General features: G+C 52.6%; 9 protein-coding genes across 9 annotated transcripts; 4 read left to right on the plus strand and 5 right to left on the minus strand.

Moving 5' to 3' along the window:
- Positions 1 to 1,401: 1,401 nt before the first annotated feature.
- SETTUDRAFT_146588 (uncharacterized protein) lies at positions 1,402 to 3,848 on the minus strand (the record flags this gene model as incomplete). Its single annotated transcript, XM_008024365.1, has 2 exons — positions 1,402 to 3,364; positions 3,415 to 3,848. 2 exons carry the CDS (start codon positions 3,846 to 3,848, stop codon positions 1,501 to 1,503), a joined length of 2,298 nt encoding a protein of 765 aa, XP_008022556.1. The 3' UTR covers positions 1,402 to 1,500.
- A 1,959-nt stretch (positions 3,849 to 5,807) lies between these two features.
- Positions 5,808 to 6,606, plus strand: SETTUDRAFT_104820 (uncharacterized protein; the record flags this gene model as incomplete). The annotated part of the gene is made up of 2 exons (XM_008024366.1): positions 5,808 to 6,253; positions 6,309 to 6,606. The coding sequence occupies 2 exons, from the start codon at positions 5,808 to 5,810 to the stop codon at positions 6,604 to 6,606; spliced, it is 744 nt and encodes a 247-aa protein (XP_008022557.1).
- Positions 6,607 to 9,138: 2,532 nt separating this feature from the next.
- SETTUDRAFT_175602 (uncharacterized protein) lies at positions 9,139 to 10,962 on the plus strand (the record flags this gene model as incomplete). The annotated part of the gene is made up of 5 exons (XM_008024367.1): positions 9,139 to 9,528; positions 9,584 to 10,282; positions 10,344 to 10,691; positions 10,740 to 10,850; positions 10,907 to 10,962. Exons 1-5 carry the CDS (start codon positions 9,282 to 9,284, stop codon positions 10,960 to 10,962), a joined length of 1,461 nt encoding a protein of 486 aa, XP_008022558.1. The 5' UTR covers positions 9,139 to 9,281.
- Positions 10,963 to 12,064: 1,102 nt separating this feature from the next.
- On the plus strand, positions 12,065 to 13,527 carry SETTUDRAFT_167429 (uncharacterized protein). The gene is made up of 2 exons (XM_008024368.1): positions 12,065 to 12,295; positions 12,348 to 13,527. Exons 1-2 carry the CDS (start codon positions 12,277 to 12,279, stop codon positions 13,412 to 13,414), a joined length of 1,086 nt encoding a protein of 361 aa, XP_008022559.1. The 5' UTR covers positions 12,065 to 12,276; the 3' UTR covers positions 13,415 to 13,527.
- A 1,942-nt stretch (positions 13,528 to 15,469) lies between these two features.
- Positions 15,470 to 17,454, minus strand: SETTUDRAFT_159177 (uncharacterized protein; the record flags this gene model as incomplete). Its single annotated transcript, XM_008024369.1, has 5 exons — positions 15,470 to 15,487; positions 15,568 to 16,152; positions 16,209 to 16,467; positions 16,518 to 17,389; positions 17,452 to 17,454. The coding sequence occupies 5 exons, from the start codon at positions 17,452 to 17,454 to the stop codon at positions 15,470 to 15,472; spliced, it is 1,737 nt and encodes a 578-aa protein (XP_008022560.1).
- A 258-nt stretch (positions 17,455 to 17,712) lies between these two features.
- Positions 17,713 to 21,715, minus strand: SETTUDRAFT_167431 (uncharacterized protein). The gene is made up of 3 exons (XM_008024370.1): positions 19,420 to 21,715; positions 18,661 to 19,370; positions 17,713 to 18,611 (listed from the first exon to the last, which is right to left on the minus strand). Exons 1-3 carry the CDS (start codon positions 21,642 to 21,644, stop codon positions 17,872 to 17,874), a joined length of 3,675 nt encoding a protein of 1,224 aa, XP_008022561.1. The 5' UTR covers positions 21,645 to 21,715; the 3' UTR covers positions 17,713 to 17,871.
- Positions 21,716 to 22,472: 757 nt separating this feature from the next.
- Positions 22,473 to 23,321, plus strand: SETTUDRAFT_167432 (uncharacterized protein). Its single transcript, XM_008024371.1, has one exon. It carries the CDS (start codon positions 22,673 to 22,675, stop codon positions 23,282 to 23,284), a length of 612 nt encoding a protein of 203 aa, XP_008022562.1. The 5' UTR covers positions 22,473 to 22,672; the 3' UTR covers positions 23,285 to 23,321.
- On the minus strand, positions 23,320 to 25,015 carry SETTUDRAFT_146600 (uncharacterized protein; the record flags this gene model as incomplete). The annotated part of the gene is made up of 2 exons (XM_008024372.1): positions 23,320 to 24,161; positions 24,216 to 25,015. The coding sequence occupies 2 exons, from the start codon at positions 25,013 to 25,015 to the stop codon at positions 23,357 to 23,359; spliced, it is 1,605 nt and encodes a 534-aa protein (XP_008022563.1). The 3' UTR covers positions 23,320 to 23,356.
- Positions 25,016 to 25,412: 397 nt separating this feature from the next.
- SETTUDRAFT_167434 (uncharacterized protein) lies at positions 25,413 to 27,028 on the minus strand. Its single transcript, XM_008024373.1, has 3 exons — positions 26,700 to 27,028; positions 25,598 to 26,649; positions 25,413 to 25,552 (listed from the first exon to the last, which is right to left on the minus strand). Exons 1-2 carry the CDS (start codon positions 27,016 to 27,018, stop codon positions 25,793 to 25,795), a joined length of 1,176 nt encoding a protein of 391 aa, XP_008022564.1. The 5' UTR covers positions 27,019 to 27,028; the 3' UTR covers positions 25,413 to 25,552; positions 25,598 to 25,792.
- Between the last annotated feature and the right edge of the window lie 17 nt (positions 27,029 to 27,045).

The following is a 27,045-nucleotide window of genomic DNA, read 5'->3' on the forward strand; positions in this document are numbered from 1 at the left end:
GCATCTTGCCGGCTTTCTTCTCCAGAATGGTTTGGTCCTGTATTCGACCGATTTCGGGGGGATTCCTTAGAAACTCCGGTTCTTGTGGGGTCAACCATCAGCGATTGCCTCTGAGGGTTGATGGGTTATTGGTAGTCTCGTGTCTCTATCTTGGCGCACTCTACGCGACTTTTCCGAAGTAATCTGCCTCGCGAGGAGCGCAGAAGTTCCAAACCCAAAGGCCTCGGTCGACAGGAGATCTATGGGATCCTGCCTAAAATGAATGTCGGATGTGATCGTGTAAGTACTCGGATTGGTTCCGGATAACTTTGGGGCTTGGACGTGATCTCGAACAAACAGCTGCGATATTGTTTAGAAGCCGTCACCGGCTGGGACGAGACTTTTGATATAATGTAACGGCGCAGGTAAGGCAGGTCGGATCTGTTTCGGTCGTAGGATCACTCAGAGGCATATGGGAGTGCGTGGGATCACAAAGAGCCTAGATTCAACAAGCCACCTATAGGCCTTGTACGAAAGGATATCAAAAGTCTACAGAGCTAGCTACAGGGAGTGTCTCAATATATACCTATCCTAGTCGGGTCCGAATTCGGATCCGACCTCGGGCGAATGGCTGATGAAGGGCGGCAGGTACTTCCTCCGATCCGGCTCTGGGATTGGATCAATACTTGGCGAAGTTGTAACATCGTTACAGCCACCCAGCTTGCCTAGAATTAAAACACTAAGCTTTTATACTAAATAAGTATTATTTAATTACTAAGTTAGTTATAATATTTAGTACTAAGTTATTATAGTATAGTGCTAACTTTATATAGTTTGAATGCGCTTACACCAATGCAGACCTCTGCTAAGTAGTAGGCTAGATAGCCGCTTAGTGGTAGGACGAATAACTTTTGCCGGGGGGGGGGGGGGGTAATGCGTTGCAGGCCGCGGGATTATGATTACTATTACTACTGTAGTCGTATTCGGTGGATTAATTAATCCATGGTGGTTGTTGTGTTGGGCGGGACTTTTTTTTTCTTAAAAAAAATATTTACGAGTCAGTTGATGTCGTAAGCTGGTCGGTGACAGTGACGGGGTAAGGCGATGGGAAATATTATGTCAGTATGTACGTATATGGAAAGAAATGGGTGGCACGGATTACCATGGCTTGCGTCAATGCGGGGAGCGTCAAGGGTGATGCTGGATATTAGAGTTGGGGAGATTTAATATAAGATTTAATAATTTTGATCGATATTAGGAGGGATGTCCTTGGATGGCTTGTGCGAGGATGGGCTGGATTGGGTAAGATGACGATGGCGATTGAGACGAAGGGGGAGAGAAGTCATTTATGGATGATACATATAACTAAAACAACGTGTATTTTTTTGTGATTGCGAATGTGCTGGATAGATACGTATGTATGTATGTATGTGGGTATGAATGAGCGACGCCAACACTCTAGACTAACTAGAATCACCACCCTCACACTTCAATGCGTACTAGTTCCATCCTTGAATCCTTCTACGCACTGGGTCCAGGCCATACACTACTGAGCCTCCTTCTTCGCCCTGTCATGGCACTACCGGGACTAACGCTTCTTGTGCCAGCCATACCCGTCGGCGCGAAACTGTTCTCAAGTATAGCGTCCTCCAAGTCATCTTCTTCTTCAATCGACATTACCACATCTGGCGGCGGCTCCTCCTCAAAGACAGCCTGCAGGTCTGCGTGGGGATTGAGTTGCTTCCAGCTATGCCAGAAGCCCACGTCTTGCAGGAACATGGTGCGTTTTGAGGGCCCTGGGCCATTTACGCTGAGACGGCGTACGGGCTTCCAGAGAGAACGGCGCTCGTAGTAGGTTATAAAGAGGAGAATAGGAAAGTTGAGGACGCGAATTGCCGTAATGTTGATCTTGTGGAACCAGCGTGGCGAGAGGATGAACTTGAGCGGGAGTAAAATGACAAATGCGAGAAGATTAAAAGGCGGGCGGTAGGCAAAAAGCGAGTCTGATTTGACGCCTTCAAACGTCAGGACAGCGCGGCGGAATTGAATCTCTGCAGTCGCATCGGCGGCAATCTTGGAAAATGTGTTTGACAACATGGATACCAAGACGGTCAGAAACAAGGTGTTGCCTAGAAACGCATAGATGACCATGAGCGTGGGCCCGAGGATCTCGTGGAAACGAGGTGCTTCGTCGATTCCTGTACCATCCAGACCGAACCAGATCCATAACATCCACTTGGAAATGGTAATGGAGTTGGGCGACCCTTCGTAGCCGACGGCGGGGTTGCTAATACTCAGCCACTTGAGTGCTAAGAGGACACCGCCAAAGCACCAGACGGCAATCAGACTCAGTGCCGTGAATTCCTTAACCATGGCTCGGAGAGAGATGAAAAGCATGTTCTCGGGCATCAGATTGAATGCGATGCGTGGGAAGAGAATAGGCGCGGCTACGGCAAGGACGTCGAGAGCCTGTCGCCCAGTCTCGTCTTGATTTGTCAACCAGCCGTGGAAGCGCATGCAGATGTAGACGATGAATATGCCGGAGAAGGTGACATCCATAAAGGCCCACAGTTCTTGTGTGTGCACCTCCCAACCATGTTCAAGACATGAAGTCAACTCGTCGAGCACCCAGCCAGCACCATAGACCATGAAAACAAGCTCGGGACCAGTGAGAAAATGGTCTTTCCGTGCCGACATGCACCAACAGTATAGGGCCAGGAGTATGCAAAACTGAAATACTTCAATCACATTGCGCGTTCTCGGCACCATGAGTCGGTATTGGTTGAGCACAGGCGCTTTTCGCGGGTCATATAGCGAGATGGGCTTGTACTTGTAGTGGTCTGGGATGATATCCATAAAGGTAGTCGGTGTATATACGATACGGCCGCGGTAGATGGCATCGATGACTTTCTGGCTCGCGGAACCAGCTAGGAGCACTTTGCTCTCGGAGACAATGGCAACCTCCAAGGCAGTGAGCTTGCCATCGTTGTCGCCCTGGCCTTGGTAGTCAGATACATGTCGCGGCGGACACCGCTCCGCCGGAGCTCCTTGGAAGGGTTGGAATGGTGCTACTAGAATCTGGGCTAGTAGGAGCAGGCCGGCTTTGCCCGTAGACTCTTCGTCGTGCCGCCGCAAGACTTTCATGGCGACCAGCTCGCACAGATTGGCACGTGTGAGATCGACGGTCTGGTGATGTTGTTGGAACTGCTGGTCCCGCAGGAATTGCATGCGGTTGACAAGCAGGCAGTAGACAATGGAGATGTCGTCCTCATCGTAGAGACGATCTACAAGCGGCTTTACAATGAGGACATTCATACGGGGCTCCCGAAGCTGGTCCACTGTGTAGGGATCCTCAATGACAGCCAGGACCAGTCGTCGTATCCTGCTCTACTGTAAGCGCCGGTTTGCAGTCTGCAGTCGAATGGCTGGGCTTACCGATGGATATTGAAGTACGTGCGATAAGTCAGATAGTTGTTCACGGGATGTGTGCCGGGGATCCTCGGGGCCATGGGCTGGCCCTGCCCGTTGAAGCATCCATCGCTGCCAGCATAGTCTTCTTCGGGTAGCAACGTCTCCTGCTCCTCTCTGCTCCTTGCCGACCGCAACGCATCGCTCAGGGTGCGTTGCGTGTCCTTGTAGGGGCGCTTGAGATATTTTCTAAACTCAATATGCCTTGATGGCTTGCGCTCTGGCACAGGCCTAGACGTTGGCGAGAGATCGTCATCTTCAACAGTAGACTCAAGGGTGGTGCTGTCGTTGCTGTCGCCGTGGCTGGTGGCGGGGTCGGAGATGAAGGATGGACGTGAAAAGGTGCCATAGGCGGGACTGCCGCTTGTGTTCAAGTCAGCGTTGGATGTTGGGGCTGACATTGGAGGCTGCCGTCAGCCTCGCACGGTAGTAGTAAGAGAGGCTCCAGTAAAAGAGGTAGGATTCAGCGGGTCGCGCGCGTGACAGAAGTGGCTAAGCCTGATCAGTGTCCGAGGCCAGGATGCGTGGCGCGAGGGGGGTGGGGTAAGTGCTGCGGTTTGTCGATTTGGCAGCGCAGTGTGGGCAGCGCACTGGCGGAGGACGTGGAACCCGGTCAAGGCAAAGCTTATGTAGTCTCGACGACAGCAGGCGAGGCAGCGTGGGATGTTGATAAGATGGCAAAAAGACAATGAAGCCCTGCTGCGGCCATTCGAGGCAGTGGGCGTGTTTCACGCTAAACTGGAGGCGCGCTAGCCCTTCTGGGCATAGACTGGCCTCGTGATTCTTGACGTTACTCTCAGACTACGTACGTACAAGCCTCACGATATACCTTGGCTACCCCACCCTCTCTGACCGCCCACTTATCTCCCGCACAAAGAAAACAGCTCAGCAACCATGGTCATGTGAAGACGCCGATTGCCACACCAGCGGCCCGGCTCCATGGATCTACACAAGCCTGAAGTGTGGTCAAGGGGAAGCAACGTCACTGGTCTTGTATCCAGAGGACCCAGAGTTGTCAGTTGGTAGATGCGTGGCGTCTTCTAGTTGGCCTGGTCCATGAACATGAATAGTGAGCTATTTTTGATTAGGATGGAGGGTAGTTGGGAAATATTGTTCAAGAATGGGACAGCCCGAAGTCGTGCAGGGGAGCTTTATCAGACCCATGCTTCTGGGAGATGACGATACCGCGACTGCAATCCGAGCATAGGAGTTGCATTGATCCTGCATGAGAAGACAAGCAGACCTATTGAAGGCGGTTTGTGTCTCCAAGATATCGATAACTTTTGTGGGGGTAGTTGTTGGATTGTAGCACAGTATAGATGGCAGTGGAAGATAGTAGCAGAATACGTACTAGTATTGCACGAGACGGGTCGCTAGTGAGATGGATTGGCGATTGGAAGTAGTTACCACGTTCATGTTAGGGCATGTGATAGTAACTCGGATATTGCTGTCTGATGAGGGCTCTAACAGCTTCTCTACATCTGACTACATGTGGTATATTCTTCCAAGTTATTCGACGCTGACTTGGCGGGTCCACAATGCGGTGAGTTACACATACGAGACAGCAGTATGGTACTAGACTAGCACCTTGAACACAACAACTACTTATTACTCTACACAATGCCTACTATACCCATACGTTGATTCTCGTGGGCTTGTTGGTAAAATATCAGCTTGATGGAAACGAGTATGGGGATGTAGATATGTATGTGTTACATTTTACATCCCTACGTAAACCTCGCGTGGTGCATGAAGACGAGCGAAACCCGAGGCTTACATTGGGCCAGCAGTATGGGGGTGTGATGTGATGTAATGGAATGCATTCAACTTCCCTCCAACAGTGTAGTGAGATAACACCAAAGCTCACATATAACTAAGATCACACCTATTTGAGACAAACCAAAGCAAACTGCTGAAATGACAGACAACTTTGACACGTCTCAACTCTTGAATAACCTCAATTGACAATACCAAATCCCAAGCCACACCACACGGCCGCACGCGACCGTTTGCACTGGCAGGACATGGCCCCAATCAAGCTAATTGCGTTCACCTACTCGATTCATCACGCTGTCTTTGATAAACCCTCATATTCACGCAGTACGTGAGCTGGATCAAACGGGCTCGCACGCAGACGCGTCATTCTGGTACTCTCATTCACCTCGAGGTGGCGCACCTGCCAAAGGTGAAAGATGTGACTGTTTCTGCCTGCGCAGGCATCCACTCACGACCAGCAAGCAACTTTTGCGAGTGACTGTCGCTGCAAGCCATGCTGCTCTTTTGACTCTCTCCCACAGTTCCTCTCCAATCCGCGTAACCTCTCGCCCGCATCCGCCGCCTCAGTGAAGAACCTCTGCACCATGGACCAAGAACCCTTCCAGGACTACTATGCCGTGCTTGGCCTGCAACTCGGAGCCAGCCACGACGCCATCAAAGCAGCTTTCCGCGCCCTGGCCATCGTACACCACCCGGACAAATCTGGAACCAGCGACTCGACCGTGTTTCGTGCCGCGCGTGAAGCATATGAGAAGCTTACGGACGCTGACTACCGCAGAGCATATGACAGGACGTACTGGCGCCGCAAATTTCAAACCGATCCCCCTATCCAGCAGGATGTCGACAACACACGTACGAAGCAGTATGAGGCTGAGATGCGGGAGCGTGCCCGCCGAGCAAGTCCCCCGCCCAAGAAGCCGTTCAAGAAGACTGGCGATCCCCCCTGGAAGTATCTCAATAGCGCCGCGTACCAGAAGTGGCAGCGCGAGATGGCCGAGTACTATGCTAGGCATCCCGAGTGTGACACTCCGTAGGTGAACCACCGACATATCATGTCACTGCAAGAATTTACTGATGTGCTGCAGAGCCCCCGAGAGCGAACCGCCCAGTCCGGGTCCTGGCGCGCTGGCTCACGGTCTTGTTGTCAACATGTCACATGCATGCGTACTACAGACTTGCAGTTATCGGACTTTCTCCTGGCACGTCCAGCCAGGCGGACCTGACCACTGTGTCTACTGCGTCGAGGCACACGTCGGCTGCAGCAGGTGTCCTGGCTGTCAAGCTCTGGCATGCCAGAAGTGCCTGAGCAAGATTGCCGATCTAGAGTGCAAGCCGTTCAGTAGTTTTGGAAACAAATCCCAGTATACTGCGTCTGGAGGCTAGACATGGCGGGGCTGTAGGGACCAGAGTACTCGTTACGCGATAACGGAGAGACTCGCGCAGTACAGTCTTTCACTGACATGGAACACGAAGTTATGAATGGGTTTCTTTGGGATACGGGGCGTTTTGGATGTTTCATGGGGGATACGCGTGTACACTAGGATATTCTCTCGGGGTTTTACGGGAGGGGCTGGGATTTGGTCTATACCAAGGTTGGAAATAATGCCTATGGCCCAAACGAGATTACGTGAGCGATATGGCTTAAGCAATGCAGACATTACGATACATGTTCTTTTAAAGTTCTGAGATTCACAGGGATGAGATGCGCTGGGGCTTACGTACGTGGCGAGGCGAGTTTAGTAAGCACAAAAGGAGCAAGCAATACATGTTTGTGTTTCTCGAAGCAACTAGCTGCAAACGCATACCGTCCAGATGCCAAAACAATAACATTGTTACCAATCACTCTCTACGCAGCCATTCATGGATTTGAAATTCTAGTTGCAGAGCATATTCCAACAAACTCTCCCACCATGACCAATACCCATTGCAGTCCTATTACATAGCAATGACTAGTAGAGTGTCCAAATCATGAGTTGTTTGGTGAGGTGGAATAATTTGAGAAGAGTTCCGCTAGTTCTGATTGTAGTTCCATACGCAAGTATCCATGCTGGCCAAACACTTGGTCAACACCTCTCCCAAGATCAAACAGAGATATGCGACGAGACGAGTGCAGAAAGAAAGAAAAAATACAGGGACGCTCGTTCCTATGCAAGACGCAACATTCTAGAACCAAGTGCACTAAGCATTTCCTATCCAGCGTGTGTATATGCGCACCGCATAAACGTCTCAGCAATCAGTGTCAGCGTCCGCTGTAATGGCATGTGGTAGCTAGGCCAGCGGCGGACACGTGCACGCTACACTATAGGCTGAGGAAAGGAACATGCAGCTAGCGTGTTTGAAGCGACGGTGGTGGTGGGATAGTCGAGCATGAGACAAATGCAAACATGGACCAAGTGCGTATGACGTAGACAGGGCGGCAGAGCGCAAGGGGGGGGGAGGGGGGAAAGCCCACATAGATGTGTGCGTGTTCATGACGATCTAAATAAAGACGCAAGGCTAGCTGGATATGAACAGCGCTGGCACTCGAAGAAGGTTGAGAAGATTCTAACAATAACTTGGTGGTTCGTTCACTGCCGTTGCCAAGAAGCCACAGCACAGCCCCTCCGCGCACCGGTCACGTGACTAGGACCGCTTAGCGCCGTGATGCGGGCACTTGGCAGGAGAAGGGGAAGGGATAGACGAGCCAAGGCAAAGGTTCGTTTGATCCTTTTCTCTCGGCTGTGCAGCCGATGGCGCTGGAGCGTATCCCACGGGCGGCTGACTGACGGTGACGGGGCCAAGGTGTGTGCCGTGGGCCAAGGTGTATGCCACGAGTCTGGGTGTAAAGTTTCCCTCGTGCTCACAGCCACCGCCAAACGTCTAAACGTGAACGTTTAAACAATTGTGTGTGGGACGAGTAGTACGGTAGTTTCTGTGGCGAGAGGGCGAGAGAGAGAGAGAGAGAGAGCGAGCCCGTAGCCTTGCTTTGCCCCATCAATTTGCCACGGGTGAGTGCATTTACTGGGGGGTGTTTTTCAGCTTGCTGCATTTGGTCGGGCGCAAGATGCACTATTCGAGCATCTTCATATAAGTGTAAGCACTACAGGCCATGGCTGCAGGCGTGAGTGAATTCCCTTGGTGCTGGCTACGGGGTCATGGGGCGATGGACAAGTGCACAATCTAGCCTTTTGCCGTGGAGCGGCAGTGGGCTAGCCTTGGACGGGTTGGAGGCGCCATGGAGATACGAGGCCGTAGGCGAGAGAGCGGGGAAGGATGCTGGGCTAGGCTCGGAGCATGGCGGAAATGTCGACGAGGGCCAAGGTAGATGGCGATGGGCATAGGTGTAGTGCAGGCGGGCCGTCGGCCAGCGTGCTCAGGCAGAGGGCGTAGCGGGAGCGTGGTGTTGTGTGCAGAAGAAGCAGTGCAGAGGCCGGGGATGGTGGTTGATGGTGATGCGGAGGTGAAACGCGTGGCGGGAGGGCCACAGGCAAAGGCGAGGAGCCCCCGCACGTGAGCGGCGCACGGGCCATGGCGATGCATCAGCACACTTACTTTGGAAACGCCTACGCCTTTGCATTGCCATGGACGCCCGCATCGCATGTGTGTGTCGCTCCACTTTTGGACGCGCAATAACACCCGGGATGCGGCGCGCGCAGAGGCCCCGTCAGCCGCACGTCGTCGGGACCTGAGGCACAGGCGTCACGTCTGTCGGTGCAAATGGCTCTGCAGCGTCCTGATTGGGATCCGCCCTCGCCGGCGGCGCCCATCCCTGACGGCGCCAGACCCAGCGGCTGCGTGCAAAGACGGCGCTTTATCCTCAAACACGCGCCCTGTATAAGGTGCAACAGGGCCGCCACGGGCATGAACCACGGCTAACTCGTTCCACAGACCCGGCCACGGCATTCCAGCCCCGGCCGACGCCATATCCTCGCCCCTCCTCGTCGCCTACTATAGTATACACGCTCTCTCTGGTTCCTTTGTCGTGTTTGCTGGCCATTCACTGCCCTGCCACCACTCACCCACTCGCACACACACGCTTCCCTTCGTTTCCCCTTCAACAGCCAGAGTCCACATTCAACATGGACCTCTACCGCGCCACCTTTGCCGGATCCCTGCTGCTCAATGCCTTTGCCTTCTACCACACGCACCGCTCGCGCAAGGCCGCCGCCGACGACCATGCCCCCTCGGACAAGAAGGACGAGCATGGCTACATGGAGCCCGACATGCTGGGCCTGGCCAGGCTGAAGAAGCGCTTCTTTCCCATCTATCTGCTCGTGAATGCCGCCGACTGGCTTCAGGGCCCCTACATATATCCCATCTACAAAGGTCCGTGGCATGATGCCATCCCCAGCTCCACGTAAATGCTCACCAGCCCTTGCAGACGAAAAGGGCCTCCCCGAAGAAACAGTGGCGTTTCTTTTCCTGACGGGCTTCATCTCGGCGGGCATCTCGGCATCTTTTGTCGGCGCCCTCGCAGATCGATATGGCCGCAGGACTGCCTGCCTCGGCTACTGCGCCCTGTACTCGCTGTCGTGTGCTACGCTCCTCAGCAACAACATCTACCTCCTCTTCCTCGGCCGCATCCTCGGCGGAGTCTGTGGAACCGTTCTCTGGAGCGTCTTCGAAAGCTGGCTGGTCGCCGAGTTCAACCAGCTCATGCTGCAGGATGGCGAGCCGCACTTGAGCAGCATCTTCAGCACCATGACCACGTCCAACACATGCGCTGCCATTGCCTCTGGCATCTTTGCCGAATGGGCCGTCAGCAAGACGGGCACGGCAAAGACGCCCTTCATGGCGTCGATTGGGTGCTTGGCCTTGTCGTTCCTGGCCATCTCGACCTACTGGGGCGAAAACTATGGATCCAACAACCGCCGCGCGTCGGAGACCGAGGGCCTGCTCCAGCAGGAAGAGGCGACGCCAGCCCCGCCGTCGACGTCGGCTCTGCGCACCATTCTCCGCGACCGCAACATTATGATTCTCGCGCTGGTCTCGGGTTTCTTTGAGGGCTCGCTTTTCCTGTTTATTTTCTTCAAGTTTCCGGCATTGAAGCTGAGCCACCAGCTCTCGGGTTCAACCGACGGTATGCATTTCCACGCTCATCTCCTGAAGCCTAGGCGCGTACAAGCTGACATTGCGACCAGAACTGCCGTTTGGCCTCATCTTTGCCATTCTCATGTGCTCCATGATGCTCGGATCTCTCCTTTACAAGCACGTTTCGACGTCAGCGGACCCCCTGCCCGCGCAAAAGATGCTGACGGGCATCCTTGCCGTTTCCTCACTCTGCTTCCTGATTCCCGGGCACTTTCGCGACGAGCGCCTGACGCTCTGGTGCTTCTGCATCTTTGAGCTGTGCTGCGGAGTCTACTATCCCGCAATGGGCTCGCTGAAAAGCAAGCTGATTGAAGACGGGTCGCGCGCCAGCATCTACGGCATCCTGCGCATTCCGCTCAACGTCTTTGTGGTGCTTGCGCTCAGCACGACCAAGGAGGGTACGTAGCCATTTCAAAGTCCCGAGGGAAGCAAGCTAACGTATGCAGGCGAGGCGCATCGCGATACCGTATTTACCACATGCAGCGTGCTGCTCGTAGTGGCAGCCATTTTTGTCCACAAGACACTCGCAACAGCGGGACCCAAGAGGAGAGCGAGGCGTAGGCGATACCAGGCCCATTACGCGTCCACACGCACGCCCGCCATTATTGCCGAGCGCCTATCAGCTCGCGCCCCTCGCCGTGGCTCGTCTCTTGTCCCGTGTTTAGTTAGAGATATACACATGGCGTGCATGGCTCCAATCGAGCAACAAAGCCGTGCCGCCCCTGCTGATCAGCCGTCGCCATACGAGCTTACGGAGGGCGCAGGGCCAGTACATTGGCTGGCGGGGGGCGGGGCTGGCGCAGGACTAGACATGGTGGTGTAGTAGTAGTCGTCGTGATGGCTGACCGAGTCGAGATGACGACGATGATGGTGATGATGATGATGATGATGATGATGATGGGGTGATGGATGGGCGATGGATGGACGATGGAGGGATGATGGAGGGAGCGACTGAGTAAGAGAATGCATGCTGGCCGTTGGTGGCGGGCGTGGCGGCAGGAGGAAAAGGCAGTGGGGCGCTTTGTTGGGTTGGCATCAGCCCGCCGGCGTCGTTTCATCCCTCAGCCGGGCATTTGTCTGTGCGCCGCCCTCTCCACATAGCACTGGCACCATGGCACACACACACACACACATATCGCCACTCCGGAGCATGTCGAGGCTGCTCGATGCTTATACATGCTCACGCGGGTGCATCATTGGTCAGCCTAGTCGTGTTCATGTCATGTGTGGTACGCTTATTCTATTCTTGCCCAGCTATCAACGTCTATCCTTCCATGCATCCATCCATTCACCATCCAACAAAGACATACATAAAAAAAAAGATACAAAAATAGCTCTGCAGACGCCTGGGGTATTGTGCTTGTTGGTACAACACTATTTACAGAATAAACTACTATGACGATGCAAGTGCAGTGCATACCATGGTACAGAGACAGGGTGTCATCCCAGTTACGAGTACTACACTGGCAGCAGAGCTACACCTACACCTGCATAGTCTGGTGGAAAAGGCTTTCCTTTTTCGAGATACTAGCGCCGTCCCCAGTTACAGATGCAGTAAGACTGGGACTTAGGCTTGTTTCGGCGGCAATGCTTGGCATGTGTCCAAACGGCCTTCGCCTTGTCAGGGAGTAGCTGGACACATGCAGGAAGCGGGCCTGTGTCTGTCTGTTTGACCATCACTTGGCCCGCCGCCTGCGCGTAGGGGTCCCAGACGCTTTGAATCTGCTGGCTCCTTTCTTATTTGATTCTTGGCCCTCGCCTTCTTCCCAGACATCCATCCTTTGCGTCTTTTTCTTTCTTTCTTCCTTTTGACATATACACACACTCTCTCTCCCTCCGCGTGTCTCGCTCTCAGCCTTTGACTCGCGCGCTCCCCCAAACTACTGTCCTCCACCGATTCAACTCGGAGGCACATGTACCCATCACGGTCGCTCCCCATCTCTCTCACCTAGATATCTGGACGCCATCTTCTCAACCGCAATCATGTTGAGGTCTTTTGGAGGTAATTCGCCGCCATGCTCCCCTGCGGACCATGGCTAACCTGATGGCACCAGCACGTGTATTCGCAGCAATCTTTGTTCTAGTCTTCCTCATCGTCATCTTCCACAACGAGGAATCCGCTGGCACGGCTCTCCTTCCCTACCTCCCAGTCTTGCCATCAACTGGCTCCTCGCAATCCTCGTCGCTCCTCAGAGCATGGATCAAAGACCGTTCGGCCCTGTCTGAGAAGTCGTGGAAGAAGAGCGTTGACCTGCGCGACTCCATGGCAAAGACGCATCCCGATAACCCAAAGATCCCCTTTTTCCCCCAAGACTTCCTCAAGTACCCATTTACCATCTGGGACTTTTTCCCCCCTACATGGACATGCCCCCATGACATCCAGCGTGTTGGTCGCCTTGGTGACGGCGGCAAATGGGTCTGCGGCATGAGCGTGTACGAGGGACTTCCGGCGCTGAAAAGCGCGCCGCAAACCTCGACTTCGCAAGAGCCGCTGTCCGACGCCCAAGATGGCCTTGTCATGTACAGTTTCGGTATCAACGGCGAGTCTTCGTTCGAAGCTGAAATGCTCGAGCGAGTCCCTAGTGCGCGCATCTGGGGCTACGACTTTTCCGTCGAGGGCTGGGGCCCCCAGATTGCCCAGCAGCACCGACACCGCACCTTTTTCAAGAAAGTCGGTCTCGGCAAGGAGGACAAGCACCAAAGCGACCCACCCTTCTGGACACTCCCCGAGCTCATGAAGCAGAACAACCACACATACATTGACATCTTGAAAATCGACGTCGAAGGCTCCGAATACGACGCCCTCGACACCATGATGAACGCCTTTGACAACATCAAGTCGGCGTCGGGCAAGTCGGTCCTACCCATTGGTCAGGTGATGATCGAGCTGCATCTCGGCGACGGCATCAACATCGAGGAAGGCACCGTCGGCGGAAACAGCGTCGACTTTAGCCGCTTCCGCTCATGGTGGGAGCGCCTCGAGCGCATGGGCATGCGTCCTGTGTGGATGGAAATCAATCTTTTCGCCGTCACCCTCGGAAAGTCGAAATCCGACCCTCGCTGCACAGAGTATGTGTGGGTCAATGCAAAGGATCAGCGAAATGTCCTTTGGAATGTATAGATGAAATTTTGCATTTGTTATGGATTAGAGAAAGGTACCGTCTGTACCAGGACAAAGTACACGTGATGTACCATATCACGGCGTTTGGGATAGCATTTTGAAATCATACTACTTTTTTTTCAATACGATTATTTTTCGTCTATCTGTTCCAACCGTGCATACTTACTTGGCGCTGTCAATACGGGGGAAATACATGACATCATCCATCTATTCATCCAATTTTGAAACTGCAACTTGTAGCGCGAAACGCCTCCAGTCCCAGTCCCAGCGTCAGTGATAGGCATAGTAGTCGCACCAATATATGGGAGAGGCGGGGTTTGGTCTTGCCGCGTCTCCACTGCTTCGGGCCGATGGACTGAGTAGTGCCGAAGAGTGCTGGTGAGGTGTGATGCCGATGAGTAGTACCGATAACTAACAACCAGACGTCCCAGAGACGGAGGTACAGCGGTGTAGGTGGGAGAAGTCGGATGCGAGATGCGAGAAGCGACAAGAGAGATGCGAGCAGTGGGAAGCGAGAAGCGAGAAGAAACAAGTGAGACTAGCATGCAAGAGAATGAAATGGAATAGATTGCTATGTACGAGGAGGCAGTCAAGGTAAACGGCCAAGGTGATATTGTTTATTTGGACTGGGGGAATTCTGGGGGAATTCTGGGGGAATTCTGGGGGAATTCTGGGGGAATTCTGGGGGAATTCTGGGGGAATTCTAGGGGAATGAGTGAACGAATGCATGATTGAAGAAGGAAGACATGAAGAAGAAGAAAGGATGGACGCTTGCTTCAGTTGCTAAACGCTGAATATCGTCTTGTATGCGACACTTCGTTACTGCACACATATATACTTTTCCTTACATACTTACTCTGTGAGCTAAGGTTTTTGCAATAAGTAGAATGTATAGAATTACGGACTTGGACTTGGGATGTGTGGCAGAATGTTTATAAGGGGGGGTTCTGTGACATGGGGAAAGGGAAGAGTAAATGGGTTTATCAGGATTCGTTTTTGGGGACTAGCTTGGGAAACAGGAAAGGGGATATCGAGTATTTTTTTTAAAGAAACCTTAGTGGTATTAGAGAGAGAGAAATAGGTACTACGGTGTTGACTTTCTTTAAAAGGGGGTTGAACTGTAGGCTTAGCGATAGGGTAGATACCAAGATAGTTGAGAGAGCGTTCGAACGGCTAGAAACGCCAAAACAGCGTCCTGCCTAAACCCGCACCCCCTTTTCCACGACTACTACTATATCTCGCTCATCACTTTACCCATCAATTTCCATCCATACACAAATTGCCAAATCCCATCTCGCACCCACTAGCTTTCATATACTCCCAACAAGGGCGGGCGCAGCATGTAAATCAAGCCAAGTAAGTCATGTTTGGTATAGAGCACTACGGTATATTACACGCATGTGTTCTATGTGCTTCTGGATGGCTTGGCTATTGCTTAGCCTTTTGCTTGGCTTGCGGGCATGAATAGGTAGATGGATGGATATATAGATTGCTAGGCCTGTTATTATCGCCGTCCGCCGTGATGATTTCATCTACTTATGTAGGGGCAGAGGGGGGAGGCGTGAGATTGGGGTTTGATGCGCACATGGATGGGCTGTCGCGGTAATCTTACGTATAGTCTAAATTTGGGATCGTTGTCATGGACGGGTTCGGCAGTGTCATGGTTTGATTAATTGGGATGCCAGGGGCTTGCCCCACGGCTTACTTGGGGTGTAACAGGGAGTCGCTGGGGCAGCTACTACGAGAAGTCGTGGGTACATGTCGCGAGAAGGATTTTTGCGCAGATTTTGAGAATGGATGTATACTGCTGCTTTATAAATGGGAAATCAGTGTTTTCCACTCCCTTTTGCATATAGACGAATGGCTGCATGAAGATATGAGATTGAAAAAGATATGAGTGAATTGGAGGGTTACATGTGTGTAGTCTACATACATAGTGCAGAGCTATGGGTGTAGAGTTACTTTCTGGACGTGATATTCTACAGTGATACTGAAACTTCAATAGCCAGTTGGGTGTAGTACGACACGAGATTGGTAGTCGACTTCTACATCCACCTACCCCAGAGTGAGATGCTCAAAGGTATCTATTTCTGATTCTTAGAGATAATCATGATTACTACGTCCTGTAACTTGAATGTTCAAAGTCAACTTACCTGGTCGGACTCATCATCATCATTCACTTCAACCTCCACATACCGCTCATGCCCCCACGTGCCCTGCGCCAGCAAGATTGCAAAGTCGGCCTCGCTTGTCTCGTCCGTGATGCGAAAAGGCCATGGCTTAACAATGCTATTTGTCGTCTTCAGCTTGACGCCGTTCGCCGCCGCCAGCGCACTCATTCGCCCTGCACGTCGTGCATCAGGGCGCCTCAGAAACGCCTCAAAGTGAGCATCGAAATCGCCAACCATATCCATAGCATCAGCCAGTTTAATCGGATCCGCCGCAGCTGAAAGCCCGTGTCTCAGCGCGTGCTCGACGCTTAGCGGGTCGCGAACCATGTCCACGATCGTAGGCATGAATTTGTAGACTTGTTCTAGGCGCCGTGGATCCGGCTGCGAGAGCGAGGATCGCGAGGCCCATTTATGTGTCTCCGAGATGCCTTCGTGCTCGCGGACGGCTTTCATGAAGAGCAGCAGGAGCGTAGCGTGTGGATTGTCGAGTTTGGGCTTGAGTAGTGGCGCGAAGGTCGAGAGGGTTCGGTGGACGCCTACGGAGCCGTGGTCGCAGATACTCGATACCTTTTGCTTCACTTAGTACAGAGGTGTCGTGAAGGTGGCTGGTATACATGGCTTACTTCTATACGATCGAATTTCGTGGCGCCCATGTAGTTGGGTAGCGTTACGGCGTCGACGGCGAAGATGTAGAAACCCATCTTGACGGCTCTGATCCGCCTGCAAAATTTCAGGAGCAGACTGCGTAGAAAATTGAAAAAAGCCCCGTAAACGTCGTTTTTGGCCGCTCCAGCATGCCCCGCATAGTCGTGGTACGCCCATCCATTCAGCGGGTCGGCGTCGTCGGTCATGGGCCATATGTTTTTCTTTGCAAACATAGTCCTGGGTTGCTTTAGCATCTCTCCCCCTATGTAAACTGTGAATGTACCCACGGATTTGGAACCGTGAAATGCTTTTGCGACGCTCCGAACGGGAGGAGAAGCCCTTGATTGCGGAATCGCCACGCGCCTGTACGCCGCGCAGGCGGCATTTTCAACAACGCTTTATCTACGTAGTCGATCCTCTTCGGCGCCAGTGTCGTCGCATGGCGAAGCTGCATAGCGTCGTGTGCTGAGAGTCCCCTCGGCGGCTGCAGCATGTTTGCCAGTTCCATCCACTGGTGCTTCCTCAATACAATGCGCACCGAGCCATGTCCAAATTTGAATGTTTCCGTGTGTTCTGCCTCATTCTTCTCGTCACTGATGCGGTCACAGACCTTCGTTATGCAGGGCAGAATGCCGTCGTGCAGGGCCTGGAGAATTCGCTCGGGGAGAAGCGCAGAGTACCACAGATGCGTGATGATCGGCACGGCTGTCTCAGCGGGAAAATGCATGGCAGTCAGCACCATGATGATGTTGCGGGCGGTGACGCAAAAGCCGTGGTCGTTGATCGTGACCAGGCATTCGCCTGTGTAGTTGTCAGGTAGCCCAACAACCGTCTTGATAACGTTGCGCAGGTCGCCCGACGCCGCGAATAGAAGCGAAAAGTCACGCGTCGCGCTTTCTTCTCGTCCTTCGTTGCGGTCGAGCCGCAGTATGTCGATTGCTGGCACGTTACCCCATAGGTGATGGTTGTATCCGAACGACGCAAGGGTGAAGTTGCTTGGATTAGACTGTGTCATGAAGGCCGGGATACGCTGCTCAGTGATGAAGCGCGGCCTCCAAGTTTCTTTGAAATGCTCGCCTTTGCATGTCTTCTTGTGGAGTTTCCAGTCGGCTTTTTGACAGGCTTGAGAGCAGTACTGGGTTGCGTGAGTATATAGGTTCTAGTTTCCACAGCTCGAGAGCAGAAGAAACGTACCTGGACGAGGTAGCAGCCGCTGCATACCATGGTTGCTGGTTGCTCACATGGTGAGATCTCTCCGTCAGTGTTGTGATCGGCGTTTGCGCAGAGGGGCGGGTTGAGGAACTCGGATAGATCATACGTGCTGGACGCCATCTTCGCGCTTGAGGTTGAGTTGAAAGGAAGTGGTCTCGAGTGACGGCACGCTGAATCTCTTTGTGGCTGTATTGGCGAAGGCGGGCACTGGCCATGAAGTGAAAGTGAACACTGGAAACGAGAAGTGACCAGCAATTCGTTCTTGGGCAAACAAACCACAATTATTGCTCACTCCCAACAATGCGGCTTGCGATGTCGGTTTTTGTGCAGAATTATACAAACAGAACACGCATCAGGGTTGTTACCAGGCAGCATCTATTGATGGCCAACTCCAGTAAATCTTACTTCCTTCATAATATCTAAACACATCTACTCTCCCGTACCAAGCCCACTCCCAAATACCTTGTCTATCCTCGTCGCCCTCTCCCACACAACTTCTCCCCTCCCATCATCCCCACCCCTCTTCTTGAAGTAAAGTATCCTATGCTGAGGAATAAACTCCTCATCCGTCTGCTCCGTCTTCCACTTCTCTAGTCCCGTCTCTTTTGCACCAAGGAAGCGGTCTTCGTATCCAATGATATAGTCGCTTGGATCGAGACTCGGGTCCCAGCGCAATCGGTTGAGAACATCGGATGCAGGTCGCAGCTTTGCTCTTGAGACAGGTGTTGGGGTGGGTTTGGGGCGCTGAGGTACTGCTCGTTGTGGTTTGGCGTCTTCAGCATCTCCAACGTCTTCCTCAACATCTTCTTCGTCATCCGAATCTGATTCAAGATCCATGGCGTAGTTGCCCCATTCTCGGTCGTCTAGTCGCAGGCCCTTGACGTCGCGCGATTTCACCAGCGAAGCATCGATCCAGCAAGTTGTCGAGTCGAAGTTTTTCTCGTCAGTTCGGAGTTGTGTGAGGAAGCGGTCGAGCACTTTGTCCAACGCTTGTTTGGCTGTTTGCTTGTCTTCGGCGCTCCGTGCCGAACCAGCCTCTGCGGCCTTGGACAAACCAACCAGGTAGCATCCTTGGTAGTCGCTGCTATCGCCTGAATCGCTGGGAGCGCTGTCTGTGAATCGAGCTGGCCAGATCCGCACTTCTGATTCTGGGAGTGCCTTGTGGATATCTGCATGGTCAGCAAAAGGGTAGGACGTTGCCATGTGCCTGCGACTTACCGACAACGAGGGATATGCACCTCGACTCAATCCAACCAATCAAGCTCTTATCCTTTGCCAGTGTGCGTCCCCAGAACTGTATGTCGATCTTGACAAAGTCATTGTAGGTGCTGAGAAACTCCACGGCTCCAAGAGGAAGTTGCACATCTAAACTTGCTTTTGGGGATGCTCCGAAGAACTCTTCCCATGTCATTCCTGGCTTACTGAGTTTTGCATCAGCAGCCTTGAACTCTTTGACCAGCGTCTGTAGACCAGGGGTAGTAGAAGTGTGTGCAATGTTGGAGTTGGGCGCGTGGAAGCCCAGAACCACCATGGGCTCCCTGGCACTACGGTGATAACGCGGCTGCTTCTTGTGAAAGAAGGCATCGTAAACCATCGCATTGGCCCAGTCAAAGTGTCCGTAGTGATAGAAGAAGCTTGCGACGAGATCCGCAACGCTGACTGAACCGACATCATGCGCAAGTCGCTTGCAAACCCAGGAGAGCATGAGCGTAATGTGTACGCCACCAAGATAACCAAACTTTGCAGAATAAACACCGCGCTGAACAGCCCACAGCTTAATACATCGGTACGCTAGACGGAACAATGAGCACGATGGTAGTGTGCGCTGCATGTATAGCAAGTCGCGGTACGGCTTCAGCTTGCGGAGGGAGAGGAGAGAGAGATTGAAGATAGGATCGGATGCTGGAATGTCTGCAAACTCAGCCCATCTGACGTCTTTTTAGTAATTGTACTTAGCATCCAACAAAAAATACTTACCTTTCGACAACCTGCGCTGCGGGACAGTATTGCAAGTCCATCAATATGCCATTGATGGAAAGTTCAAGCATAGTGCCCGTGCTGGCCTCAACCTTCCTCAAGATGCGCACCTGGGTATCTCCAGCTTTGATGAGTCGCTGTCTGGCAAGTTTGAAGAAGGTTTTGGAGCTGATGGTGCCGATGCAGAGACAGTCAACGTCTGAGTTGGATGTCCAAACACCAAGAGCATATGAGCCGACTGGCACCATGACCAGTGGAATATCCGATTGCTCAGACTCGGCATCACTAGGCTTGTTTAATATGACTTGTTGGAGAGTTGAAAATGCGTCTTGTCGTTGTTTTGCCTGCTCTTCGTCGGGAATCATACCATGCACCGCAAGCACCGAGTTTATGGCTGACGCATCGGATAAGGTCACAATTGAGCGCTTCATTTGAACAACGGGCTGGTTTACTGCATCAGTATTGATAGCGTTGTCCGCTACACCACTCGCAATGCGCATTTGTGTTCTCACTCCGTAATGATCGCTGGCGACTACCTGAACATCGTCGATTATCTCAGGAAGACCAAAGTGATTGAAGCGGCTGATGCGAAGCGTATGTTTTGGGCGAACAAGGATCCTGTCATAGCGTTGCGGGCGGTCGTGTGAAGTGGTAGTAGTCCCAGCAGCAAGCCTGTTGTTTTGCGGATCAAAGGTCGCCCCCTCTTCGCCTTCGAACAGCTCTCCTGCGTCAGCAATACGTGTCTGGTCGGTTGCTTCTACTCGGGAAACGGACCAGGCATCCAGTAAACCAGCATCGCTGATGGAAGTCTCTATAGAGACTAGTGTGTTGGCGGTCTCGTCAGTAATAGCCTTGTTCTTGCAAGCAGCGTCTATGGTGTAGGTCGAGGTGACAAGATTGAAATCGCCTGTGACGATCCATGGCTCCTCGTCATGGTTTTGCTCGAGATAGCCCACCAAAGTCTTCATCTGAGCCCTCTTGGTTGCGACTGCTCCGTCCGTAAGACCAGCAGTCAAGTGGACACCAGCAATTACAAGGCCTTGGGAGTCCGCCGAGCCAGATGCAGCAATACCTGGGAAATGCGCAACAATGGCGCCCTTGTGTCTGCGATAAAATGAAACCAGCTTCCATGAAAAGGGATAGCAGCTCAGGACAACGATGTTGCGTAGATTAGGTAGCGGTCCAATGTCCGGCTGCGCAGGTGGTCCATGGGAAGCGAACGGATATCTTCGCTGAATCTCGCCGTCGCTTAGCAGGTAAGACAGGAAATCATCGGATACTTCTTGAAGTACCAGAATATTCGCCATTGCAGAGTCAGAAAGAATGGTACTGATTAGCAGAGGATCGCGGTCGTGCGTTGGCGGGTACTCGGTATCTATCAAGACGTTGTAGCTTGCGACTGATAAAGCCTCAACTTCGATTTCGGCATCCTCAGCGGAGTAGGCGGCCCACTTGTATTCATCTTCATCAAAGTGGAAGGTCGATCCCGACTGTACACCTTGATCGTAGGGCTTAATTTCTCGTTGGGCCATCTCGTCTTGAGCATCCTCCTCATATCCGAGTGCCGTCACACTTGAGGGCAGTCTCTGCACCCAGTAATTGGACTCGTCCAGCTGTGAAACACTACCGGAGCAGATATCAATGGTATCGTAGAGGCGCATGTGATCTGTTGACTCGGAGCCAGTCACGCGTTCGCGTATCAAAATAGCAAGTCTTGCAACGCCAAATTGCAGGGCAGGTAGTAATCGGGCTTTTTCTAGGAGAAACGCCCGCGAGAGAATGGTGCTGTCTTGCGACTGCCCAACAGTAAGGTGCAGGGTAGATTGAACAGTCTTTTGTCCTAGAGATTCCAGGGCTATTGTTCGTAGCGATTGAAGAGTTGAAGGTGAGGCTTTCTCATTATCTTCTGTAAGGAAGATGGTGTACTTGTTCTTTTGCGCGAAGCATCCGGCTTGGCCTAGTTTGACGTCGACTGGCTTGCTTTGATCCAAGTGCTCTGCAAAATGCTCTTGGATTTGTTGCTTAGCTCGTGGAAGATTTTCTGGCGCTACAAATGGGTATATGAGGTTGACATGTGCTGGCCATCTCCCAAAAGCCTTGTCATAAAGCTCGCGCAACTGATCTACGTGGCCGCCCTGCGACCTAGGTGGTATAATACACAGCGCCGTGTCATATGATGTCGTTGGAATCCGCGCAGGTGTGGTAAATGCACCGGTGAACGCCATAACTGGGGTATCGTAATAATTTCAACTGGGAAATAGGATAAAGAAAGAAAAGCAAAGCGGGTTGCTGGAATGGGAACGAAGGCTGGCGATGTTGAACCTGAATGGGCGTACAGTACAGCAATACTTATGCGATGTGATACAACATCCCCAGCCAGCTGTATCCACTCCGCATGGCCGTTGGATTACCAAAACGGGACGCATGATGACTCGGAGTGGGTTTGAGGCTGAGGCAGAGGGCTGAGGCTGAAGTGAGCCAAAGTGACTCATATGCGCTAACCAAAACGGGACGCTGCGCCACGAAAGAGTGGGCTTGCAGGCCGCGCATATAGTGTCTCTCCAAAAACTTTGCCTCGCGAGCGCTTCCTGACTAAAACTAGCCTTGTACTATCCAGGGCTGTAGGTGTCCCTAGATACTGTGTGAGGCTTTTTGCTTTCTGTTTCTGTTATATAATTCATGTATTACATATCTCCCCTATATCTCGTATTAAATCAAACTACAAAAGCTGCATGATATATCGAATATTTTAACCTTTTTGAAGGGTATTAAAAATGAATGATAAGGAAAGCAGAGATTTCACCAATACGGTACGGGTTTTAGTGGGGTTGGAAATACCTGGGAAAACCTTTTGCTATTGTACTTAAGACTGCATCATGTGCATCGTCATCACGGCACACAGCCTCATGCCGCCCTGTCCACACTTACCATGGCCGGACTGCTGGATCTCTCGAGCGAGCTTCTCTTCGAGATTGTTGGTTTCGTAATCACGTCGCCCATCGCATGGCCCGAAGGAAGCACCCGGTGCCGACCGAGCCTGGGCCAGCAAAACTCGTACAAACGCAACATCCAGTGTGTCCCCACACCGGGGCTTGCAGTAAAACACCCGGCGACAAGCCTGTTATTCGCAAACCGGAGGCTGCATTCAGAAACGCAAACGTACCTCGCGAGGAACCCGCAAACGCTTACCCTAGACGTGGCCATCGTCAACGACCATTGGATCTGGCCCACATGGCGAAATCTCCCGCTGCGAATGCAAGTAGGCGCCGTGGACAGGATCGACATACATATTACCCCCTGCTGCACGGACAGCCAGCGAGTACTCCAGACGAATTGGGACGGGTATAGCCGCTTAGGCGAGTGGAGAGACGACGACGATGAGTGGGAACCCATCAGCAAGAGCTTCGCTTGGCAGCTAATGAACCCGCTGTGCAACTTAGTCAACGACAAGCATCTCGACGTTGCCGCCGTCAGCACGCTTGATACATTCCTGCAGCACCTCTTCCCCACCCAATATGAGCGAACAAGCCCCCGCATTTCTGGAATCGAGACGCTGGCCTTTCATATCAACACGAGGCGCTATGGAAATGGAACCCGGCTGCTGGACGAATCCGAAGTGCCGCTTCGCACCGTCAACGGCCTTGCGCACCTGGATTTCAAGCGCCTCTACCCGTGCGATTTAGACAAGTTAAGGTTTTATTTCCAAGACATGCTTGAGTACTTTGAGCTGTGGTTTCGGAAATGCAAACTCCAGCCGCGCGGCGAGGCGAGCATCGGAAAGGCCTTGTTCTACGTTGATGGCGAAGTCGTGAGGGAAATGGATCCGCCCAAGTCTACAGTAAACGGCGTCGAGAGCCTCGCATGACTTGTATTATACGAATATTTATATGGTGGTTTAATGCATAGTGGCAATTATCATAATCTCTTGCAATTCCCCTCACCGTCCCAGAACAACCTCTTCGAACCTCGCCTCAGCTCCTTTCGCAAACATGGCACCAAGCCAATACCCGCCTCTCGCATCCTTCCCTATACAGTTGCCAACGCATACAGAAATTGGATTGCGACTAGTCACACGCGCATCGGTCCCATACACATGGATATACGTGGGCTTGCCCCTCGTCAACCCCGCATTATCATCCTCCTGCTCCTGCTTGCCAGGCACAATCGCAGCCGAGAAATCCGTCTCAAAGAACCGACCTTTGGCCCAGTTTGTAAAGACAAACGGAGCAGGCGCCATGGATGCGTCAGGCGCAGACGTCGTGGTATTATCTTGCTGGTTGGAGCGAATCGCGCGCTGGTTTCCCTCGAGCGCCTCTCTCGTTCCCTGCGCCACGAGATCTTTCCGCAGGCGAGCAGCTATGTGGCCGAGCGGCAGCGCAAGGAATTCGTCTAGGCGGAAGCGCGTGATGATGCCCGTGGCACAGTTGCCTATGTACGCCTTGTTCTTTGGAAGCAGGACTTTGTACACGCTCGTGCATGTCGAGAGTAAGTCGCGCATTCCCATGACGTTTGCGATTTGGATTGGCCGCGCGCCGCGAGACTGTAGGAGCTTATCGTCTGAGGCGACGAGCTGTCGGACGAGCCATGCGGCTTGGATGTCGCCGTCGGAGAGGAATGGTTTGGGGCTGGAGGGAGTCGAGTTCTTGTAAGTCATCTGCGACGGATCCAGTGAGGCGAGATCGTGCATTGCTTCTCTTCGTATGCGGGCTATGTAGGAGGCAGGTATGTAGAGGATACGACCACTCAGCATGCCCGTGGGTCTAAAGACGTAAGAGTAAATGTAGGCGAACGCAGACTTGAAGTCCAGCATTTTGCCCAGCCTGCTTTTCGTGGCTGAGATTACCTTCCACATCCGATTGCGCTGCTCTTTTTGGTTGAATGTCTTTTGTATGGGACTCTCCTTGCTTGCGTCATTGTCCTCTTCTAACGGCGCACCAAGCTTCTCCAAAGGATCAAAGTCGTATCCCCAGAATTCAGCGACATCTTCGTCTCGTCCCTCCAGCACTGCTGTCCACGCGCTCAGCAGCATCCGTCGTCCCATGCCGTCCAGCAGCGTATGCAACCACGTAAGCGTGACCAATGTCGCATCTTGAAAGTTTACTATATGTAATCCTAACTGCGCTTTGTCGCTGTAAAGCCAATCGTCAAGAAACACTGTACTATCCTTTGTCTGTGTAAGCCCACGCAATGAATACAGTATGTCAAAGACTTGTATCTGGTCACCATCCTGGATAGTTGGAAAACGACGTCCAATGTGGTGTTCGTCCAGTCTCATGTTGTGCGTCTTTTGCGTAAAGTTGATGGGTTGTCGATCTTGTGTGTATTGGGCGGGGACATGATACTCGAGCTTGCCATTCTGCTTGTTCATACGTAGTCGGGCACCTAGTTTCTTCCAGCCGGGCTTTTCCAACAGTTTCCAGAGCGCATCTGCAATCTGGTGCGCATCTAGAACGTTGTCGATGCGCATGGTGAATTCTACTGAGATGTTGCGGTTCTGGTGGGTGTCATCGCGACTGTGCAGTGGTATGATGGTGTCGGTTGGTATGCGTCTTGGTGAGGACCGCTGTCCAGTGACAAAGTTGAATAGAGATGACATGATGAAACTTGCGGAGGATTCTCAAAGTTTAGAAGGGAAGAAATGTATAATTGAAGGAGGAATTGCGTGTGAATTGCAGGTCAATCCTGATATCTGGTGGTCATTCTTACAGCCTCCTTTCGTGGGATCAGTGGGGAATGCAAACGTCCATGGTGTGTGGGAAGTAAGAGACTAAAAGGAAGTCATGCGAACTGAACGCCTTACGCGGTTGGAAGCTTGTATGTGACATTACCTAGCCTCATTTGCATTCCTCTGCTTGAGGGCATTGGTGGGGCAGTTGGGCGTCTTATATTGCATGCAGAGTGGCTGGTACGGGTTATTGCTTACATGCAGCTCCTTGTGCACGCCCGTACGTCATTTTTGAGAAGGTGTTTGGCCTAAAACGAGCTTACAAATGCAAGCTTTGAAGTTGAACTGCTATCAGGGCGATGCATGTGCTGTACGCGAGAGGTCCATTGCACAAGCCCCTACTCGCCTAACTCACCGTAGAACAAAGTGGGTGTATCGCAGAGAAAATAAAACCGATTTCTCTAGACTCTGTGGCTTATTAGTATGTATTCTGCGACACGGTGAATATCGTACCATGTAAAAGATCATTCTGAGCTTTCACGTCTCTCGCTTACTGTACAACCGTGACATTATGCAGGAAAGTATTGGCAAAACTAGGACTTGGAGATGGTTTTGCTGTTGATTGGAGATAACACCTAGATTTATTATTTCCGCCGTGATCAAGCATGTGGTCAGGCTGCTCCTTCAATCCCTCAATATTCAAGCGACTCATGGTCCTGGTCGAGCAATATATGCTTGCAGCTGCATGAGAAGTATCTCAACCGGTACGTTGTGCCTGCCTCGTTTTAAAACGACACAATTTGCTTCGGCGTATCTGCTTCCATCGACCAACTCTTGGGCCTTCTCTGCTCCTAGCAAATCCGTCAGGCTATAGACGGCGACTTTCTTTCCCCGCCAGGTAGTGGCGTGGAACTCGAGCTCGGGAAACTGCGCGCGAGGCTGCAGACGGGGCACGATAGGCCCAGAGTACCAGTGAGGCGATGTGTGGGTGACTCCTGGAGCAGTATGAGGATCAAGCCTCGAAGCAAAGTTCTTGGCGAAGTAGTTTGACCATTTTTCCAGCTCCTTCATGTTTTCCTCGGCTTGGTTCTGTAAGTCATCGGCACGCGTCCGAAGCGAGCGGAAGATGAGCACAGAAGAGACGTCTTGGACGTGCTCAATGTCTTCAGTTCGGGGACTTGGGACGGGGATTAGGCGGCCCCTGAATCCAAAGTACCAGCCCAGGCTGTTGGAGAGTTTCTTGCGCAGCATTTCAAGTATGAAATCGTGCATATCCTCGCGCCAGACCAGGTTCTTCATGTTGTGTGCGCCGAGCTTTTCGCTCATGCGTGAGTATAGGCCCTTCTCCCAGGCTTTCTTCTTGCCCAGATATGCTGTAACCAGATGTCTTCCAAGAAAGCGATATGGCGGGCCGAGGTGTTTCCTGGCAGTCGTCAGAGCGACTGGAAGAAGCCATGGATCCTGGGTTGTTGGATGAGGGCGTGGATGGAGAGAGGTCAGGAAAGCGACAGGGAGCGAGATGAAGGTCGCGCGGCATTGGCGCACCGGCGATGCCAAGGCATGGGCTGTGCAGTCAGTCAGGACGTGATGCTTCGCAAGACATGCGGCGTCGTACCGAACGGATTCTCCCACAGCCTCCGCTGCGTGGGCGTGAAGTCTGCTACCTGTGGCCTTTCCTTCTTCTGCTCAAAGCGCGATCTCTGCTCCAAGACCAGGGGGTCCAACAGCGGGGGCAGCGGAAGCTCTTTTGCCTGCTTGTCCTGGCGAAGGCGAACAGTGTGGTAGTCGTCGTCGTCGCGGGTGGGGCCGAGATGGGCGCCCTGGAGGATGCGGCCGGGGGCGTGGGTAGAGCTTGCGCAGCGTGGGAGCCGCAGAGGCCGCCGCCTAGCTGGGCTCACGCAGGAAGCTGGGCGATGGGTCCATCTGCCTAGCATTGGGCGCGAAGAAAGGGCGGGGATGCG

The sequence above is a fragment of the Exserohilum turcica genome (assembly GCF_000359705.1).
Source record: "Exserohilum turcica Et28A unplaced genomic scaffold SETTUscaffold_12, whole genome shotgun sequence".
In the NCBI taxonomy this organism is placed as follows: Eukaryota; Fungi; Ascomycota; class Dothideomycetes; order Pleosporales; family Pleosporaceae; genus Exserohilum; species Exserohilum turcicum.